The following is a 21,681-nucleotide window of genomic DNA, read 5'->3' on the forward strand; positions in this document are numbered from 1 at the left end:
TATAAAATTGGAATTTTATTTATCACGAATGCCTTACAAATACATAAAAGTAAAACTACAAAAGACGCATAAGTAATTAAGATCTTTTTTGGAATGGCAGCTTTTAAATTGTTCTCAATTGTTGACTGTTTTGGGCACTCAAATCTTGATTTTCAACTTCTTTAAATTCAATTGATAAAATTTGTCAGAAAGCGTACTGATATCTCGGGATCTATTGGTCCGATTTTCAACATTAAAAAAAATGAACATTTGTGAAATTTTTAGACACGTTCGATTTTTTTTATTCAAGAGTGCCAATATTCAATATTAATATCTTTTCATATGTTAGTCTTGATTTCAAAATTTTGACTTTTTTTCGAGAGGATCAGGCAATTTACCACACACTTTACATTAAAAAAAAATCCGGTCGCTAGTTCCAACTCGGTAATCAATAAACGAGGTATAATTGAGCAATACTGAGATAATCTAGAGGAAATTCTCGTATGTTTGACAGGTCAAGGACTCGGCCCTTCTCACTATTTAAACAAATACATGCAGTTCTCCTATTTTTTCCGGGTTTTATTATTTTATTTTTGTATGGCCATATCTCAACAATCAAAAGCCGTATCTACAAAGTTCAAACAAGCAAAAAGTATAGAATTTTCTTAGCACATTGAATATCTTTCAGGGCACTTTTTTTTTAAATTGCAAACATGCTGCTTCTTAAAACAAAAGTTACTAAAAAAAACTCTTGTAAAAATTACTATAACTTAAAAACGGCGCACTTTATAAAAATTTCCCTTAGGTACTTTTTTAATTTTACATTTAAAAAATTTAAGTAAAAAAAAGTTTGACCATTTTTTAACTATTTTACAAAAATAATATTCTAAATCGTATCTAAATCAAACATTACCAAAGACAGCAAAACAATAAGAAAAATAAATAAAAAATATTGTTTGGAGTATTGTTTATATGGACAAACTGATGATGCAAAATGGCTTCTTTGGGCATAAGAAAGGCACTCAAAAAGTTTCATCCTGGTTAAAGAATGCAAAAACTGGTGCCCGAAATCTCAGACAATAGGGTCCTAAAGCCCTATGTAAATTTTATGTACAACGGTAAGAAAACACGATAAAACCCATTTCTGATAATTTTTCTTCATTTTAAGCAAAAAAATAATTGACAAGACAACATTCTTTCGATGGATCAACTATGGTCCCCTTGAAACGAGCTGTCAAGTAGGACCCTTTCTGTCATGATTTTTTTTTTTAAATTGATGAAAAAATTCATTTTAAACCCTTTGTGGTCGTTCAAATTGTCATTGTACTCGTCAAAATAAGCTTTAATTTCAATTCTGTTTTTATTAGAATTTAACTGCTCTGCTCCAGGATGTTACATTTGCAATTCAGAGATTTGGAGAACCTTTCAACTGAGATCAATTGCCTGCAACCCATAATCCCTACAGGGAGGATACATATTTCTACGTTTAGATTTTGCTAACTGGGTGTTCTTTAAGGGAAAATAAATTTTGAGAAAAAACCCTAGATCTATGAAAATAAGCTTTATCGTTGTGAACAATATCACAAATGTAAGCTTAATTTAATGACCCAATTGCTTTTATCCGAAAAAAAAACTCTTGGACTGTCAAAATAAAAAAAATTAATATAAAACACAATATTTTTTCTAAGTATTTTTCAGTAAGCTTTAATTTTTCGACTAACGATATCTTGTAACGGTTGTAGCGATTTTCAATTTGACAAAATGAAATCTTTGTATTTGGTTCGATCTTTCAATTTAAAATATCGATTAAATAAATTTAAACCAACCCTAAAATTCGAAAAGGGATAAAATCGGAACACTGGAGGTAAACTTTGTCGAAATCTGCCTAAAATGTTGATAGCCTTTGCTTTGTTACAACATAAAATCGAAAAGAAAATCGCTTTTCAAGTTTTATGTATTGTAATATTTCAATACCATTCACCCCAACTTTTTGTCTGAAGGAATGATTTGTGCGCTTTTGAATGAAAAATATGCATAATGTTTGATCTGCCAGCGATTTTGCCTTGTATTACAGCTTCAAAGTTTGTTTCAAGTCTAGCATTTTTTTATAAGTCCCAAAAGCTATTGTGTATTTTTATTAGATACCGTCAACGTGGGCGAATCGGGAGTGCAGCAAAAACAATATGAAAAATACTCCAGATCTGATGATGAATAAACTGCAAAATTTCATTCAAATAAGAAAGCAAACTAGAGAAATGATTTTTGTTGTGATCAAAATTTGATATTATTGTTATGTTATTTAATAATCAAATCCGATTAAAAATAAAAAAGTTTAAAAAAACAAACTTACCCATTTTATACTCAACAGCAATCAGCAGGCACACGTACAATATTTTTCCCAAAACAAACTTTACTCAAATTACAACATAACACCAACTAAAAAAAAATTCAAGGAAACTTCTGAACTATAAAAAATTTAAAACTTTTGCAAAGTTACAAAATCGAATCTTCACTGCAGGCACCAGAAAGCAAACAATTGTGGTCTCCCCGGCAACCGGCAGCTGAGAACTTGGAATCGGATTTTTGCAGCAATTTCAGCACTCACTTATTCCGGAATCAACACTCGGACGCAGATTTCAATAATTTTCAACAACTTCAATGTTCTTTTCACATTAAAATCCGTATTTTTCAACGAATCTGAGACCGAAAATCAGCGCACTCAATCGACCACTTTGAAAAAACCGAAACCGATTTTGACTGACATTTTCGGGTGACTTTACGAATCACCCCCCGATGTTTTGCTTTTGCTGCTGCATGGAACAACTAACTTTACCCAAACGGTTACTCAATTTTGGGTAGTTTTGTTTGTGAATAAATTTACTTGGTAATTTAATTTCGTTTTATGGACTGCTGCAAGTCTTCATACAAACTTTAAGCAATTTTATAATGCACAAATTTCGTGCTAAAATTAAATTCAATCTATCTCGATTTGGTCAGAACAACTTCCATCAAGATTACTCATTTCCGACAGCACCCCCAAAAAGTAAAACCATCCGGCAGCACTGCCCTTGATCGACAACCGCCGCTGTCAAAAGTGACCAAACCCACCATTAGCGTGTAGTGTGCTAGGTGTCAAAGCCGTGCAAATCGTGAAGAAAATTCGGAAATTTCCCTGCAAAACGCGCCCCAAACCGGCCCAAAAGTGCTGAAAATGGTGCATTAAGCTGCGGTGCGTGTTTGTCCAATCGAATTTCCCCGGAAAAGGTGAAATTCCGACCGGCAGAAGTGTTTTTCACTGGCGCCGCATCGCGCTGGTCGGGAGTCACCTTTCGGGAGGGTCTAGCCGGTTGATCGATTAATTGGTGTTGCGACCGTTTGAAAAGTTTTTTCGTCGATCCGCGGTCGCCGGCTTTCGTCGATTGTTTATATCGTGATTTTCTCTTCTTTTTTTTAGCCGGTTTGTTTACAAAACAAGATCGAAGCTGTTGCGCGAAACGAGTTTGTTTTGGTTTTAATCGAATTGAGTTACGAAAATGTCGAACTCGGTGCAGCAGTTTGTGAACGGGCTGAAGAGCCGCAACAAGGACACGCAGAACAAGACGGCCCAGGAGCTGTCGCTGTACGTCAAGACGGAACTCCGGGAGATGCCGTACGACGATTTGGTGGCGTTTTTCGAGGATTTTAATCACCACATTTTCGAGATGCTTTCGAGCGCCGACACGAACGACAAAAAGGGGGGCGTGCTGGCCATAAGTGAGGACGTCTTAGTTTGATTGATTCTTTGAGATTTTAACGCTATTTTTTTTCAAGATTGCCTCATCAGTGGGGACGTGGTCAACACGACGACGCAGATTTCGCGTTATTCGAACAATTTGCGCCAGCTGCTGCCGTCGAGTGATATCTGCGTGATGGAGTTGGCGGCGAAGGTGCTGGTCAAGCTGGCCCTGCTGCCCGGTTCGAAGGGTGCGGAATCGTTCGAGTTCGACATCAAACGTGCCTTCGAGTGGTTGACGGAGGAGCGAACGGAGCCGAAGCGGCACGCGGCGGTGTTGATCTTGCGGGAGCTGGCAGTGGCCATGCCGACGTTCTTCTACCAGCAGGTGGGAAGCTTCTTCGACCACATTATGGTCGCGATCAAGGACCCGAAGCCGATGATTCGCGAGGGAGCGGGTCAGGCGTTGCGCGCCGTTTTGATTGTGACCTCGCAGCGCGAGGGAACGAAACAGAACAACAACCCGCAGTGGTACAACCACTGTTACGACAGTGCGATGGAGTGCTTCAACGAGGTGCCGACGCGGGAGAAGGGCTTCAGCCGGGACGACCGGATTCACGGTGCGATGATTGTGTTTAACGAAATTTTACGGAGCTCGAATTCGGCGTGGGAGAAGAAGTACATCCAGCTGGAGAGTTTGAACGTTGATCGGAGGGCGCGTCCGACGGAGGACGGACACGGGATATTCCCGCGCATTCGAGTGCCGTTTATGGATAAGTTGAGCGGGTCGAGCGGTGGTTCCGGGTACAGTTCAAGATATCACGACAGTAGCGATATGAAATTCTTCCGGCAGAACAGCTCGATTCAGGAGTCGGCGCTGTGTCGTGCGTTGGTCAACGACAATTACGACTTGATCTGCCAGAAGGTGATGGAGCAGCGCGTTTCCAAATCCCCGTACGTGATGCAGACGCTGCTGACGATCCTGCCGCGGCTGGCCGCGTTCAACAGACGAGAGTTTGTGGAAAAACACCTGAAGTCCGTCGTGAGTTATCTAATCGGAACGTTGAAGAGCAAGGAGAGAGAACGTAATTTAGCATTCATAACGCTTGGATATATCGCGGTCGCGGTTGAAAAAGAAATGGAACGTTACGTGAAACGGATAATGGAGGTAATAACAGCTGCCCTCCCATCAAGAGACACCCCCAGCAAGAAGAAACCCGCCGTCGATCCGTCCGTGTTCATGTGCATTACGCTGCTCGGTCACGCCCTCAAATCTGCCATCACTTCGGACGTTTCCAAAATCCTCGCCTCGATGCTCTCAACCGGACTCAGCACCGGTCTAACCGTCTGCCTGCACGAACTCTGCGAAAACGTCCCCCAGGTCAAGCAGGACATCACCAGCGGCCTCCTCAAGATCCTGTCCTGCGTCCTCATGAACAAACCCCTTCAACCGTGGCAACCGACCAAAACCCAGTCCGCGATCAACACGAACGTGTACGAGCAGCACGTGCAGGACACTCCGACGACGGTGCTGGCACTGCGAACGCTCGGCACGTTCAACTTTGAAGGCCACAGCTTGCTCCCATTTGTGCAGCGTTGCGCGGACCACTTCCTGGTCAGCGAGCAGCAGGAAATCCGCATCGAGGCGGTCCAGACGTGCACGCTGCTGTTGAAGCTCGCGCTGCAGTCGGTGGACTCGGCGGACGGGTCGGAAACGCTCACGCAAACCGTCGGGAACGTGCTGGAGAAGATCTTGATCGTGGGGATTACGGACGTGGATCCGAATGTGAGATTGCGCGTGTTGAAATCGCTCGACGATAGCTTCGACTCGCAGCTGGCTCAACCGTGGTTCTTGAGCTCGTTGCTGATCACGATGAACGATGAGGTTTTTGAGATTCGCGAACTCGCGATCATCATCATTGGTCGCCTGTCGGCGATCAACCCGGCGTACGTGATGCCGAGTCTGCGCAAGACGATGGTGCAGATATTGACGGAGCTGGAGCACTCCGGGATGAGTAGGAATAAGGAGCAGAGCGCGAGGATGTTGGACCACTTGATTGTGAGTACGCCGCGGCTGATTTCCTCGTACATGCGGCCGATTCTGACGATTTTGGTGCCGAAGCTGAAGGAGCCGGAGTCGAATCCGGGCGTGATGTTGAACGTGCTGCGGGCGATTGGAGACTTGGCGGAGGTTAATGGGGGGCAGCAGGTGCTGGAGAATTGGTCGGATGAGCTGTTGGCCACACTGCTGGAGATGTTGAGCGATGCCGGATCGACGGACAAGCGTGCCGTTGCGCTGTGGACTCTCGGACAGTTGGTGAGCGCGACCGGGCAGGCCGTTTCCCCGTACCACAAATACCCGAACTTGATCGACATCCTGATCAACTTCCTCAAAACCGAGCAGCAATCGTACGTACGACGGGAGACGATTCGCGTCCTCGGCCTGCTCGGCGCCCTCGATCCGTACAAACACAAGATGAACCGTGGCCTGATCGACAGCCAAACCAACAACATTCTGATTTCCATCTCGGACACCAAAACCGAAGAATACACCGACCTGTCAACCTCAGAAATGCTCATCAACATGGGCAACCAGCTCGAGGAGTACTACCCGGCCGTGGCCATCTCCACCCTGATGAAGATCTTGCGCGATCCGACCCTGTCCGCGCACCACATCAGCGTCGTCCAGGCGATCACGTTCATCTTCAAAAGTCTCGGCATCAAGTGCGTCCCGTACCTGTCGCAAGTCCTCCCCAGTCTGCTCGGAAACATCCGCAACGCCGAAATGAACCTGAAAGAGTTCCTCTTCCAGCAGCTATCGATCCTCATCGAGATCGTCAAGCAGCACATCATCAGCTTCATGGACGAAATCTTCCAGCTGATCAAAACCTTCTGGAACAGCAACTACCCACTGCAGTCAACTTTAATCATTCTAGTTGAGAAGATCGCGATCGCGCTCGGCTGCGAGTTCAAGATCTACCTTCCCCAGCTCATGCCGCAAATTCTCCGCGTCCTCCTGCACGACAACTCAACGAACCGGGTCGTCACCGTCAAGCTGCTCTCCGCGCTGCAAAAGTTCGGCAACAATCTGGACGACTACCTGCACCTGATCATCCCGGCCGTCGTCAAGCTGTTCGAACCGATCGACGTCCCCTTCGCCGTGTCCCTAGCCGCCCTCGAAACCATCAACTACCTGGCGGAAATCCTCGATTTCACCGACTTCTCCTCCAGAATCATCCACCCCCTTGTTCGCGTCCTCGACAACCACCCCGGCCAACTCCAAACCGCCGCCCTCCAAACCCTCTGCTCGATCATGATCCAACTCGGCAAAAAGTACCTCGTCTTCGTCCCCCTCGTCAACCGCGTCATGATCAAGCACAAAATCTCCTACACCGAGTACAACAAACTCCTGACCAAGCTCCAAAGCAGCACCACGCTCGCCCTGGACGACGAGTTCCGTCTCCGTCAAGCCCGCTTCAAAAACCGCGAACTCTCGCTCGCCTCCGACACCACGATCCGCAAGCTGAACGTCTCAACCGTCGACCTGCAGCTCGCCTTCAAAGCCAACCGACGCGTCTCCAAAGACGACTGGCTCGAGTGGCTCCGCCGGCTCAGCAACGGCCTCCTCAAAGAGTCCAAAAGCCCGGCGCTGCGAAGTTGCCGCACCCTGGCCCAAAACTACCCCCAGCTGTTGAAGGACCTGTTCAACGCGGCGTTCGTGTCCTGCTGGACCGACCTGCCCGACAACCTGAAGGAGGAGCTTTCGTCCAGCTTGCGGCAGGCGTTGATGGTCCCCGATCTACCGGAAATCACCCAGACGATCCTCAACCTTGCCGAGTTCATGGAGCACTGCGAGAACGACTCGCTGCGCATCGACCCGAAGATCCTCGGCGAACGTGCGATGGAGTGTCGAGCGTACGCGAAAGCCCTCCACTACAAGGAGGAAGAGTTTCACAACATGAAGGAGAAGGATCACGCCGTGTTCGAGTCGTTGATCCTGATCAACAACAAGCTGCAGCAGAAGGAGGCCGCCGAGGGCCTGCTGGAGTACGCGATGGAACATCGCAGCGCGTCCGAGGAGATGAAGGTCCAGGTTCGGTGGTACGAGAAGCTGCACAGCTGGGAGAAGGCACTCTCGCTGTACGAGGAGAAGCTGGTGGCGAACGCGAACGACCTCGAGTCGCGACTCGGTCAGATGCGATGCCTGGAGGCGCTCGGAGAGTGGTCTTCGCTGCACACGCTCACCAAGGACAAGTGGGAGGTGCTCGGGAATGAGGGCCAGAGCAAGGCTGGGAGGTTGGCGGCGGCCGCCGCCTGGGGCTTGCGCGATTGGGAAGGAATGCACGAGTTTGTCAAGTTTATCCCCGAGGACACGCAGGACGGGTCGTTCTACAGGGCGGTGCTCGCCGTTCACCACGGCGAGTACGAGCTGGCGCAGACGTTGATCGACGACACGCGCGACCTGCTCGATACGGAGCTGACCGCTATGGCTGGAGAGTCGTACGAGCGCGCGTACGGAGCGATGGTGTGCGTCCAGATGCTGGCGGAACTCGAGGAAGTCATCCAGTACAAACTGATCCCGGAAAGGCAGGAAACGATCAAGCAGATGTGGTGGGATCGCCTCCTGGGTGGTCAACGCCTCGTCGAAGATTGGCAACGCATCCTCCAAGTTCACTCGCTGGTCGTCAACCCGGCGAACGACGTCCGAACCTGGCTCAAGTTCGCCTCGCTCTGTCGCAAGAGCGGATCACTCAAATTATCAGAAAAGACCCTAGTCATGCTACTCCGGTACGATCCCTCCGAATTCCCCGAACACGCTCTCCAGCACAGCGAGCCGGACATTAGCTTCGCCTACACCAAGCACATGTGGATGGCCGGCCAGCGCAAACGCGCCTACGACCAACTCAACTCCCTCGTCGCGGACATGAGCGCCGAGAAGAACTTCGAAACCGAGGAAAAGGACGAAAACCGCCGACTGCTCGCCCGCTGCTACATGAAGCTCGGCCAGTGGCAGAACCAACTCCAAGGACTCAACGAGCAGTCCATCCGGGGCATCCTCGCGTGCTACGAAAAAGCCACCAAGCACGACTCCAACTGGTACAAGGCGTGGCACCTTTGGGCCTACATGAACTTCGAGGTCGTCCAGAACCAAAAACAACAGGAAGACCTCCAAAAGAACCCCGGCGGAGACAAGGAAAAGTGCATGATCAAGCAGTACGCCGTCCCCGCCGTCGAAGGCTTCTTCCGCTCGATCAACCTCTCCCAAGGCAACTCCCTCCAGGACACCCTCCGCCTCCTCACCCTCTGGTTCGACTACGGCCAATACCCCAAAGTCTTTGACGCCCTCGTCGAGGGCATGCGCATGATCGAGATCAACACCTGGCTCCAGGTCATCCCCCAGCTAATCGCCCGCATCGACACCCCGCGCAACCTCGTCGGCGAACTCATCCACCAACTCCTCAACGACATCGGCAAGTGTCACCCGCAAGCCCTCGTCTACCCGCTAACGGTGGCCTCGAACTCCGCATCAAGCGCACGACGCCAAGCCGCTCACAAGATCCTCGGCTCGATGGGCGAACACTCGTCCACCCTGGTCAACCAGGCGATCATGTGCAGCGAAGAGCTGATCCGGGTGGCGATCCTGTGGCACGAGCAGTGGCACGAAGGGTTGGAGGAGGCGTCCCGGCTGTACTTTGGCGAGCGGAACATCAAGGGGATGTTTGAGACGCTGGAACCGTTGCACCAGATGCTGCAGCGCGGGCCGCAGACGCTCAAGGAGACGTCGTTCAACCAGGCGTACGGACGGGACTTGAACGAAGCGCAGGAGTGGTGCAAGCATTATAAGGTGAGGGTTCTTTGCATCTAGTTGGTTGTTTTTTTTTTTTTTTAATTCTTGTTAAATTGTTTGAACCACATCAAAATTACAAATTCCATTCTTTTAAATGCCATACACATAGATTTTTTTAACCGAATTCGGTAGTTAAAAAATCGGTTAGGTTTAGATCGGTAAACCACCTGTCAAAATGAATAAAATTTTACCGATTTTTTTTTCATGTTCGAACTTCATTACCGGTAATTTCGGTAAGTTTTTACCTTTTACCGAATTTGGTAATTTTCAGTTTACCGAACTGTTCAGCAGTTGAACATTCGGTAAACTTCACCGAATTCGGTAAAACAAATCTAAGTGTGCATATTGCAAACATTATTGCTTCAAGGAATTTAGGGACCATCCACAAACCACGTGGACACTTTTTGAATTCTCAACCCCCCCCCCCCCCCCCCCACCCCTCGTGGACAATTGTCCATACAAAAATTTTTTTTTTGTGTGTGTATCGTGGACAATCGCATACCCTCCCCCCCAAATGTCTACGTGGTTTATGGATGGTCCCTTAGCAAAAATCGGTATTAAAAATTTCCGAGGGTTAAGATTTAAAAAAAATGGCAACACTGCCAATTATTTGTTGTTCTTGCTTGGTCATAGCTCAAAAGTTTTCATTTTTTTATCCTCTTAAAAGCTAGTGCGCAGCTCAGAAGTTACGCAAAACTAAAAAAAGAATGAAAATCCAGAATCTCAAAATGCCGAAAATTTGCATTTTGTTTTGATGTTTTGAATGAAGTGATCCGATTTCGAAAATTTGAAAATTCCAAGGTTTTTATTTAAAATAATCAGAAATTTTAACAATTAGAAATTCAGAAGCTTCAAAAAATGGGTACTCAAAAAATTACAAACTCTAAAAAAAAAATAAGAATTTAAAGATTTAGAAATTTAATAATTCAATAAAATTTAAAGTACAAATTTAGCAATTCAAAAAAATCAATGTTCAAAAATTTTAAAATTATGAAATTTAAATATTCTAAAATGTTAAATTCTATACTAAATGAAATATTCTAAAATAAAAACAAATATAATTAAACATTCCTAAAATTAAAAATTTAGTTTTTAAAAAAAAAAAAAGGTTATATAAACATATGAAACACAATTGCTTATAGGACCTTTTTAAAAAAAACTCTAGAAATTCAAAAATTTAAAATTCAAAATTCTCGAGTTCAAAATTTTAATAAAAAATAAAAATTCAGAAATTCTCGAATAAAAAAATTCAAAAATTAAAAATTGTAAAATTTAAAATTCTAAAATAAGACATTTTAAGATCAGAAAATTCTGAAATTAAAAATTCTTCAACTTATAATTCAAAAATTAAAAACTCTAAAATCAAAAATTCCAAAAATTTAAAATTCAAAAATTAAATGAAAAACTCTAAAATAAAAAAAATTACAAATTCAAAATTCTTAAATAAAAAACTCTAAAATTCATAATTTAAATGAAAAAAAAATCTAAAATTTAAAATTCTAGAAATAAAAATTCTTAAATTAAAAATTCTTAAATTAAAAATTCTTAAATTAAAAATTCTTAAATTAAAAAATCTTAAATTTAAAATTCTTAAATTTAAAATGTCTGCCTGTGTGGATCAATCGGACCGCGCACTGGACTCACAATCCAGAGGTCGCCGGTTCGAATCCCGTGGCGGACGCAAAAAATTCTAAGTGTTAATATAGGTATTCGGTGCCCTCTCCCCGTGCCCATACCTTCACACTTAGGAGACCCGGGAGGCGGAGTCTTGTCGCAAAAAGAACGATACACGCCTGTGGATCCGTTGACGAAACCGCAAGGTTTAAGAGGGCCACATTATAAGGTGTTACGTCGATTCCGTTTTTTTTTTTAATTTAAAATTCTTAAATTAAAAATTTTAAAATTTAAAATTCTAAAATAAATAATTCTTTAATTAAAAATTATGAAATTAAAAATTTTAAAATTAAAAATTCGGAAATTATTAATTCTTAACATAAAAAATTTTGAAATTTAAAATTCTGAAATTAAAATTTCTAAACAAAAACATTTTAAAATTAAAAATTCTAAAATTAAAAATTCCAACATTAAAAATTCTTAAAAGAAAAACTCTAAAATTAAAAATTATAAAATTAATAATCCTGCAATTAAAATTCTAAAACTAAAAATTCTGAAATAAAAAATTCTAAAATTCAAAATTCAAAATTATGAAATTTAAAATTTTAAGATTAAAAATTCTAAAATTCATAATTCTAAAATTAAAAGTTCTATAAATAAATTTTCTGAAACTAAAAATTATAAAATTAAAAACTCTAAAATGAAAAATTCTAAAATTAAATATTCTGAAATTTAAAAAATCTTTAATTAAAACTTCTAAGCTCAAAAATAAATTCTAAAATTTAAAAGTGTTGAACTTGAAATTCTTAAATTTTAAATTCCTTAATTTAAAATTCTTAAATTTAAAATTCTTAAATTTAAAATTCTTAAATTTAAAATTCTTAAATTTAAAATTTATTTTATTTTATAAAATTCTTAAATTTAAAATTCTTAAATTTAAAATTTTATTAAATTTTAAATTTCTTAATTTAAAATTCTTAAATTTAAAATTCTTAAATTTAAAATTCTTAAATTTAAAATTCTTAAATTTAAAATTTTATTAAATTTTAAATTTCTTAATTTAAAATTCTTAAATTTAAAATTTTTGGAATAAAAAATTCTGAAATAAAAAATTCTAAAATTAAATATTCTAAAATAAAAAATTCTAAAATTAAAAACTCTAAAATGAAAAATTCTAAAATTAAATATTCTAAAATTAAAAAAAAAAACTATATTTAAAAATTTCTTAAATAAAAAATTCTAAGCTTAAAAAAAGTCTCAAATTAATTTTTTTAATAAAAATTCTCAAATTAAAATTCTGGAATTAAAAAATTAAAAATCTGAAATTAAATCCTAAAATTTCAAAATTCTAAAATTTCAAAATCCAAATATAAAAAATTGAAATTACAAGTCTAGGTTTCAACATTTAGATGAAAAAAGTGTTTTAAAACGCATTTTACACGCGCCCGGTAGCTTTCCAATCATAAATTTTCAAAATATCGAGGTATGTATCTACGATTTTTTTTTTTTGTTCCGCGATAAAAAACTTTCCGTTGGACTGTATTGGTATTTCATGAAAATTTAAAATGTTTTCAAAGGAGTTCAAACATGCTAAATATGATTAAAAACGCAGGAAAATGCATTTAACTGGTTTTTAGTTGATTAAACTTTAATTTTCATTAAAATTTTGGAGTTTTTCGAAAAAATATTTTTTGCTCCCTGACTAATCAGGCCGACCTTGTGGAGCAGGGGGTCATTTTTTCTGGGCCCCCTAATGGACAGCTGTACATTTTTTTGTGGAAACTTGTATGGACGCCCAATGACGCAAAATGGCTCCATTGGCTTCAAGGTTTGAGGCAAATATAATTCATACTTTCCCATAATTTCGCTGCCGGCCGGATATTTTTTCGCAAATATTTTTTTTTTTCGGACATTTTGAAAAAAACTTGAAAATAAATAAATGGTTTATGTAATTTATCAACATTGTATTCTTTTCGCAGAACTCCGGCAATATTCGCGATCTGAACCAAGCGTGGGACCTGTACTACCACGTGTTCCGGCGGATCTCCCGCCAACTGCCGCAGCTGACCTCGCTGGAGCTGCAGTACGTGAGTCCGAAGTTGCTCGCGTGTCGCGACCTGGAGCTGGCCGTCCCCGGAAGTTACACCCCGGGTCAGGAGTTGATCCGCATCGCGAGCATCCAGTCGAACTTGCAGGTCATCACGTCGAAGCAGCGACCGCGGAAGTTGTGCATTCGTGGTTCCAACGGCAAGGAGTACATGTTTTTGCTGAAGGGTCACGAAGATCTGCGCCAGGACGAGCGGGTGATGCAGCTGTTTGGGCTGGTCAATACGCTGCTGCTGAACGATCCGGACACGTTCCGGCGTAATTTGACGATCCAGCGGTACGCGGTCATTCCGTTGAGCACGAACTCCGGGTTGATTGGGTGGGTTCCGCACTGCGACACGCTGCATACGCTCATTCGGGACTATCGGGACAAGAAGAAGACGATGCTGAACATTGAGCACCGGATAATGTTGCGGATGGCGCCGGATTATGACCATTTGACGTTGATGCAGAAGGTCGAGGTGTTTGAGTACGCGCTGGAGCTGACCAAGGGTGATGATTTGGCGAAGTTACTTTGGCTGAAGAGTCCCTCGTCGGAGGTTTGGTTCGATCGGAGGACGAATTATACGAGGTCGTTGGCGGTGATGTCGATGGTTGGGTATATTCTCGGGTTGGGCGATCGCCATCCGTCGAACCTGATGCTGGACCGGTTGAGCGGCAAGATTCTGCACATTGACTTTGGCGATTGCTTTGAGGTGAGGTCGACTTTCACAATCCTTTTAGAACAACTCTCATCATTCTTCCCCTCTTTCAGGTCGCAATGACGCGCGAAAAGTTCCCCGAGAAGATCCCGTTCCGCCTGACCCGGATGCTGATCAACGCGATGGAGGTCACCGGCATCGAGGGCACCTACCGGCGAACCTGCGAAAGTGTCATGCACGTGCTCCGCCGCAACAAGGACAGCCTGATGGCCGTCCTCGAGGCGTTCGTGTACGATCCGCTGCTCAACTGGCGCCTGCTGGACGCGGACAAGAACCGCCGCTCGAAGAACGCCACCGACGTGGACAGCACGACGGAAAGCATGGAAGAAACGCTCGACCTGCTGACGATCAACGCGCGCAATCTCCGCATGAACGAAGCGAACACGGCGGCAACGGCAGCGGCGGCCGCAGCAGCAGCAGCAGCCGCGGGAGGAGGTGACGCCGGTGCCGGAGGAATCGACCAGGGCAGCAACTGTGTGGCGAATCCGGCCGAGGCCACCAACAACAAGGCGCGGGCCATCGTGGATCGCGTCAAGCAGAAACTCACCGGCAAAGACTTTAACACGGCCGAGGTGGACGTGCAGCGGCAGATCGATCTGCTGATTCAGCAGGCCACCAACAACGAGAATCTGTGCCAGTGTTACATCGGGTGGTGTCCGTTTTGGTAGAGAGAGTGAGGGAGATTATCGTGAACGCAAAGTGTTGCTGTATATAATTTTTCTTTGTTTCGTTGTATTATTTTTGCGGCTTGGCATGTGTTTACCATTGGGATGTTACACTCTATCTATAATATTATCTACTTCTATTACTATTATTATTATGCTACCATAACCATAACCGATAACTACTAAATATTAAAAGAAAATATTATTATTATTACAAACGAAGCAATTGCTATTGAGGCGCGGAATAAAGAATAACAAAATAAAAGTGACGATCACGCTTTCCACCAAAATTCTGTGTGTGTGTTTTAGAAACCGCAATATCTGTAGCAGAAGCGCATATGACACAGACAAAAATAAAAGCTTAAAAAATAAGAATGTGTTTTAATTTGTATTTGAGAAAAAAAAAATCCTTAGGATCCATTCCAACCAATCATTTTATACCACCTAATCTTGGAAAAATATTGGCAAAAGCCTAATTTATTAAATTTTTCACAAATAATGTTTAAACTCATCAAAAAATCTTTTTAAAAAAATAAAAGACGTTAAAAAATGTAAGTTTAACGTGGTGATAGGAATGATCGAAATATCTCTACAGTCTCCATAAACAAATTACGAGCGAAATTTTTCTTTCGATTTTTCCAGATCGGATCGTGGACTGAAATATTGCGATAAAAATTTGGAAAACTTCCGTTTGAGCGCGTTGAATGGTGCGTGCGCTTAAAATTCTTGGAGAAAAACGAAAAATTCAAAAACTCTAAAAGCTAAATTGAAAAATTAAAACAACAAATTAAAAGAATTAAAAACTTTAAATTACAAAAAAAACTAGATAACATTGGAGTATTTTTTGAGTCATATTTTAGAAACACAAATTTTGAGAAAGATATAATTTTGAAGTTTAGAATTTTTCGTATTTTATTAAATTTTTATAGCTTCGAATTTTTAAATATTTGATTTTAATTTTTTTTAAATATAGTTTCATAGATTTTTAAATTGTTGCATAATTAAATTCCATGAAATTAAATTTTTGAATAGATAAATATTGGAATGTTGGAGTTGTGTAAATTTTGGCTTTGTGGGGGCCTTCCCTATGACCGAAGAAGCTGTTTTGTATCATTAGTTCACCCATACAAGTCTCCATACAATTTTGGCAGCTGTCCATACAAAAATGGTACGTAAATATTCAAACAATTGTAAATCACCGACCGTCGGTGTGTAAATTTTGAGTGCATTTTCTGATCAATTTGGTGTCTTCGGCAAAGATGTAGGTATTGTTGATGACCATTGAGAAAAAAATAGGTACACGGAAAAAATCAGTCGATTTTTTAAATTAACTTTTTTTCACAAAAACTCAATTTCCCTTAATACGTATTTTTTTTATTTTCGAGATTTTTTTATATGTTTTCTTGGTCAAAAAATCTGCCGCCAAGTTATGAATTGTTGAAAAAATCGTGATTTTTGAAAAAAAAGTTTGCAACCAAAAAGTACTTTTCAGATTTTTTGGTAAAGGGCTCCGTTTTCATGATAAAGCCATCGAATGTTTGATTTTAGCGAAATATTTGCAGTTTTTTCGATTTTTAAAAATAGTGACCATGAGTGTATATTTCTGCAAATATTTTTTTCGAAAAGTTCAGAAAATTTACTATAAAATTGTCTAAGAGACATTGAAGATTGTACCTCTGGTTGCTGAGATACAGCGGCTTAAAAAAAAATAAACTGAAAAATTGAAGTTTTCTAAGTCTCACCGTATTTTTTTTTTTTTTTGAATCAATACTAACATTTCCAAAAATCAAAAATCAAATTATTCGCTCTACAGCATTGGCTTGGCGTTCTCGATTACGAGATTCCTACTCGAAACTAAGTGTCCGAAGGCTTGATTGTTGAGGCAATTGCAAACCTCTTTTTACACCTTAGCTTCCATCCACCCCGGGATTCGAACTGACGACCTTTGGATTGTTAGTCCAACTGCCTACCAGCGACTCCACCGAGGCAGGACCCAGGGAGACGACTCCTACACCTGGAGTGAGCTAACGACCTAACCTTTTTAGGTTAGTCCGGGGCCAACATTTACTTCCCGTCCGACGGAAGGCGTGATCAGACAAATCTCGTCTCGAAAAATGCCACCGGGACCGTCTGGGATCGAACCCAGGCCGACTGGGTGAGAGGCAATCACGCTTACCCCTACACCACGGTCCCGGCTTACATTTCCAAAAGGCCTAATATTGAATGTTGGGCCCTTTTGAAATGTTAGTCTTTATTCAAAAAAATAAAAAAATTGTTTTCGAGAAGATCGAAAAATTTCACGAATGTTTCATGTTTAAACATTGAAAATCTGACCATTAGTTGCTGAGATATCGACTTAGAAGATGGAGGGTTGTTTGGGTGAGACATCAATAATTTATTCTGGAGTTTTTTTTTTGAAAAGGTCCTATAAACAAAATTTTCATTTTTTGCTTTTTGGGTGTTTTTGAATACTCATAACTCAAGGCGGTTCTAAAAACACCCAAAAAGCTAAAATTTGAAATTTTGTTTATAGGACCTTTTCAAAAAAAACTCCAGAATTTTTCTGTTTCTTTCTCTTTAGGCCTCCTGTATCTCAGCAACCAGAGGTCCAATCTTCAATGTCTCTTAGACAATTTTATAGCAAATTTTCCGAACACTTAAAAAAAATATTTTTAGAAAAGTTCAGTCATCGGCACTATTTTAAAAAATCGAAAAACTATAAATATTTCGCTAAAATCAAACTTTCGGTGGATATATCATGAAAACGGAAATAATCTGTAAAGAACTTTTCGATTGCAAATTCAATTATACATAAAAAAAGTGTCAAATTTTTCAAAACAATTCATAACTTGGCGGCAGATTTTTTGTCCCCTAAAAAATATAAAAAAAATTACGAAAATCAAAAAAATACGTATTTTGGGAAATTGATTTTTGTGAAAAAAAAGTTAATAAAAATCGGCAATTTTTTTTCCGTGTACCTTTTTTTTTTCTCAATAGTCCTCAACAATACCTACAACTTTGCCGAAGACACGAAATTGATCAGAAAATTCACTCAAAAGTTACAGTTGTTTGAATATTAACGTACCATTTTTGTATGGACAGCTGCCAAAATTGTATGGAGACTTGTATAGGTGAACCAATGACACAAAATAGCTTCTTTGGACATAGGGTAGGCCCCCACAAAGTTTGAGCAAAATTAAAAAATACAAAAAATTAAAATGGTCGAAACCGGCCGATTCCATAAAGAATTGCTTATTTGCATTTCTAGTTTTTAGAACGTAATTTAAAAATGTTTAAATATAAAAATTTTTGTTCCAAAGTTTGTAGTTTTGTCTGGTTTGAGCAAAACACAACATCCATGCTTTAATATTAATATTCTGCGTTTTGAAATTTGGCATTATAAGGCAGTTCAAACATTTCAAAATTTTTGTAATTTTCAGTCGCATTCGAAATTATTTCTAGATTAAATTTTCAAAACAACCTATCCCTCATGGGTTTCCTATGCAGATAGGGCCTTTTGAAAATTTAATCGAGATTTGATTTTTTATCTAAACATTTTGCAAACAAACACCGCGCGAAAAAACCTCAAATGCCACTTTCCTTTTCATCTGCGTATCGCCCGTATCGCCTGACTGACACTCAAAATAAGAAATATATGCAGAATTGAATAATAATTTAAATATTTAAGTTTTTATAAATACAAGATAAAACAACAAATCTGAAATTTAGGCATTCAAAAATACAAATTTACGAAAAACCCGAAATTCAAAACTCTATTTTTTTCAAAAATTCAAATAAATTTAAAATTATAGATTTGAAAATAAGAAATTTTGGAATTTAAGAATTTTATCATTTAAAAATTTAAGAAAAACTATAACAGTATTTTTATTTGCCTAATTTTATCTTATTTTTAATTAACTGATTGATATTTTGCAAGTTTTCGGTAGTAGCGTTAAACTAAGTTTTTTTTATTTCAATCAATTTCAATTGAACTTTATCCAACTATTTATTTGGAAGGTATTTTTATTGCTCAAAAGGTTAAAGTTCAAAAATCGTATTTGCTCTCAGCTTACATCTATTTTCATGGAAATCCTCAGATAATTTATTCAGTACAGCTTAAAATATAAATTAATCTTTAAACTTAACAAAAAAAAAAGCAAAGTAAAAATAATCGTAACAAAAATTCGAAAATTTAGAGGATCGTCCCTCAGGGAGTGTCCGGAATTACGACGGTTTCGCCGTAAAAGTGGTTATGAATGGCCACAACCCGTCCGCTCTCTGTCGGCACCTGCAACGACGAATCGTAAGCTGGCGGATCTCCGGTGTGGCGTACAAAATTGTCCGGCTGCAGCACGCGGTATCCCTTCAACAACGCCTTTTTTGGGCGAGGTGCCTCCTGCGGAATCTGTGGCTTCGGTCTTTTGGGGCTGAGGGCAACCTTCCGGACATCGTTGTCTTCGAAGAAGTTCGCTAAGAAATTATCCACGTCGCTTTGGTTGATTTCGTTGCACGATTCGGAAGCTCGTTCGAACGTCTTGCGATCATCGGCTGCAAATCGTTCAGCAGGAACCTGTGTAACCGGTGGCTCAACTTTCACAACGGCGACATCTTCCGACGCAATCTCCAGCAATCGTTTTTGAACCGGATTAATGGGCGGAACCGCTTTGGCTCCTACTTTCAGCTTCCAGGCACGACTTCTCTCTCGCCCGGCTCTGCGGGATCGTCTCCAGGCTGCCTTATTGACGGGGGACCTCGAGCCGTACGGTGGACGTCTTTCCGTGGGCGGCGATTGGGACCGTGGCCACCGGGGTGCCCTGGGTGGTTCCGCTGGCTTGACGTAGTTGAACAGGCCTTCGACGGTCGTCTTCGCTGCAGGTTCTGGTGTGCCTTGCGGGTTGTCCGGCCGCAGATCGTAACCGCAGTTGGGGCAGCACTGGAGAATCGAAGTTTTTAGCATGGAGTCGTATTTTAACGTAAATTTAACAGATCTTACCGCCGGTGCAAGTAATTTTATCTTTACAGCTTCCATTTTTTAACCACGTGATGTAAACAAATTTCAGTTTGAAGATTTCTGGCGCGCAAATATAGCGGACCCATGCAGCAGCAGCTGTCACTTCTTTAGAAATAGGGTGACCTCCGTCGTGATTTCGCGCCTTTTTTTTTACAAAAGTAACGGTGCTTCTTTCGGAATTCTTTTCTGTTCCTTTTGGCTTTGGTGAAAAATTTGAGTGTTTTGTGTGAAAAATTGCTTTAAATTACAAAAAAATGTAAGTTCATCAAAATAGGATTGAAGTAGTTGTAGAATTAGATAAACGTGTTTTTTTTGTCCCAGCCGCAAACGCGATGGAGTCCGACGCCGGTCTCTTGGGGACGCTTCCTCCGACCGCTCGGGACGCAATTCTGCAGTACCTGAACCTGTTCCAGCTGAAGCTGCTCCGCGCGACCAGCCGCGGTCTGAAGCGACTAATCGACGAAAGTCCGATGTTCGTGAACAAATGCTTCGGGGACATTCCGTTCGGGACGGTGCTGGACCGGGGCTACGAACCTGCGGTCTGGGTCCGGGTGCACCAGGTCCGCATTAAGCACTGCACCGTGATCAGTGTGAGCGCGTGGTGGCCACGACTGGCGGACCATCTGACCTACATCTACATCGACCACAGCGCGTTCATGCTGCCGGCCTTGGCGGAGATTCTACGAAACTCGCCGAACGTGGCCACTCTCGGCCTGCACCATCTGCGCCTGATCAATCCGAATGATCGCGCCGAAAAGTACGCCAACTTCCGGTTGGCCAAGCTGACCTACTTTTCGCTCGGGAAGGTCCACGAGCAGATTGCGGAGTTGATGCGACTGGTCATCCGTCCGCCCCAGCTGACCAATTTTGGCTGCGTCTGGGACCACGAGCCGGATGATGACGAACAGCTGATTGTGGACTTTCTGGAGGCTTCGCAGGGCACGATGAAGTACTTGGGACTGTCGCCGACGCAGGAAATGCTTCAGCAGATTGGGAATTTTGAACGGTTTGCTCCGATTGCGGCCACGCTGTACTGCTCTCGGTTCCAGGCCGAGCACGTGGTCAACTTTTCCCGCAGGGTTGCCAGCCTGACCAGGCTGATCCTGGAGGAGATTTCTCTTTCCGATGGGGTCAGTTTCAAGTTGGCTTAAAATTTATCCTAAAATTTAACTCGAATTCTTCCCTTTAGATCATTCTTGAAATCTGCGCAAACCTCCCAAATCTGAAGGATCTCAACGTGTGCATCTTCTGTCCGGAAACCTGGAAGCCGTCCTTTCTGGACGCCGCCCCCAAGCTAGAATTTCTCGCCGTGCAGCACAAGCCCCCAGATGGCTTCACCCATTCCGTCCCGTACGAAGGTTTCCTCCTCGGACATCCCTGCCGCCCCACAACGGTCGGCGATTTCGCCGAATGTCCGCCCAGCCCAAACTTAAAAGAGATCATCCTCACCGGAATCAACCCAAAACCAAACCTCCACAATTACCTCCTCCAATCGCCGAACCTTCGCAGCGTCACGCTCGACTTCAGGAGCGAGAACTTCTCGACCCTTCTCCGCACCGTCCCACTCGCCAAGCTCCAAACCCTCACGCTCCGCTCGATGTCCATTCCAGCCCTCGAGCTAACCACCGTCAACCGCTTCCCCAGCCTCCGCAAGCTGACCCTCGTCCGGGTGGAAATCCCCTCGCCGGTTCTGCAACCGCTGCTCGCCATGTGTCCGGGCCTCGAAACGGTCCGCGCCCTTTCGCCGATCTTCGACGACGGTGACGTTCGCTTCATGTGCGAGAATTTGCCGCGCCTCACGCGCCTGGAACTGTTCCAGTGTCCGCTGACGGACGCCGCCATCGTGCACATCATCAGCTTCGCCCACCGGCTGGAAAAGCTGCACATTAGCAGCTGCTACGGCGTGTCGGAGGGGGCGCAGCGGCAGCTGAAGGCGCTCGGAACGATCTGGGTGCAGTAGAGAGGGTTTTTTTCACGATTGAAATTTAGTTTCAATCATATGTTTGCCAAATAAAATTGATTTGTTACAGATGGCTCAATAAAAG

The 21,681-nt window shown here is 42.3% G+C and overlaps 3 protein-coding genes across 3 annotated transcripts; 2 read left to right on the top strand and 1 right to left on the bottom strand.

Moving 5' to 3' along the window:
- The first annotated feature begins 3,059 nt into the window (after positions 1-3,059).
- On the top strand, positions 3,060-14,890 carry LOC120412498 (serine/threonine-protein kinase Tor-like). The gene is made up of 5 exons (XM_039572997.2): positions 3,060-3,208; positions 3,434-3,732; positions 3,790-9,536; positions 13,133-13,954; positions 14,014-14,890. Exons 2-5 carry the CDS (start codon positions 3,513-3,515, stop codon positions 14,626-14,628), a joined length of 7,404 nt encoding a protein of 2,467 aa, XP_039428931.1. The 5' UTR covers positions 3,060-3,208; positions 3,434-3,512; the 3' UTR covers positions 14,629-14,890.
- Positions 14,891-18,686: 3,796 nt separating this feature from the next.
- On the bottom strand, positions 18,687-19,688 carry LOC120412504 (uncharacterized). Its single transcript, XM_039573003.2, has 2 exons — positions 19,619-19,688; positions 18,687-19,558 (listed from the first exon to the last, which is right to left on the bottom strand). The coding sequence occupies exons 1-2, from the start codon at positions 19,652-19,654 to the stop codon at positions 18,833-18,835; spliced, it is 762 nt and encodes a 253-aa protein (XP_039428937.1). The 5' UTR covers positions 19,655-19,688; the 3' UTR covers positions 18,687-18,832.
- Positions 19,689-19,953: 265 nt separating this feature from the next.
- On the top strand, positions 19,954-21,681 carry LOC120412458 (uncharacterized). Its single transcript, XM_039572928.2, has 2 exons — positions 19,954-20,766; positions 20,826-21,681. The coding sequence occupies exons 1-2, from the start codon at positions 19,969-19,971 to the stop codon at positions 21,594-21,596; spliced, it is 1,569 nt and encodes a 522-aa protein (XP_039428862.1). The 5' UTR covers positions 19,954-19,968; the 3' UTR covers positions 21,597-21,681.

This window comes from Culex pipiens, chromosome 2, assembly GCF_016801865.2.
Source record: "Culex pipiens pallens isolate TS chromosome 2, TS_CPP_V2, whole genome shotgun sequence".
NCBI classification, from domain to species: Eukaryota; Metazoa; Arthropoda; class Insecta; order Diptera; family Culicidae; genus Culex; species Culex pipiens.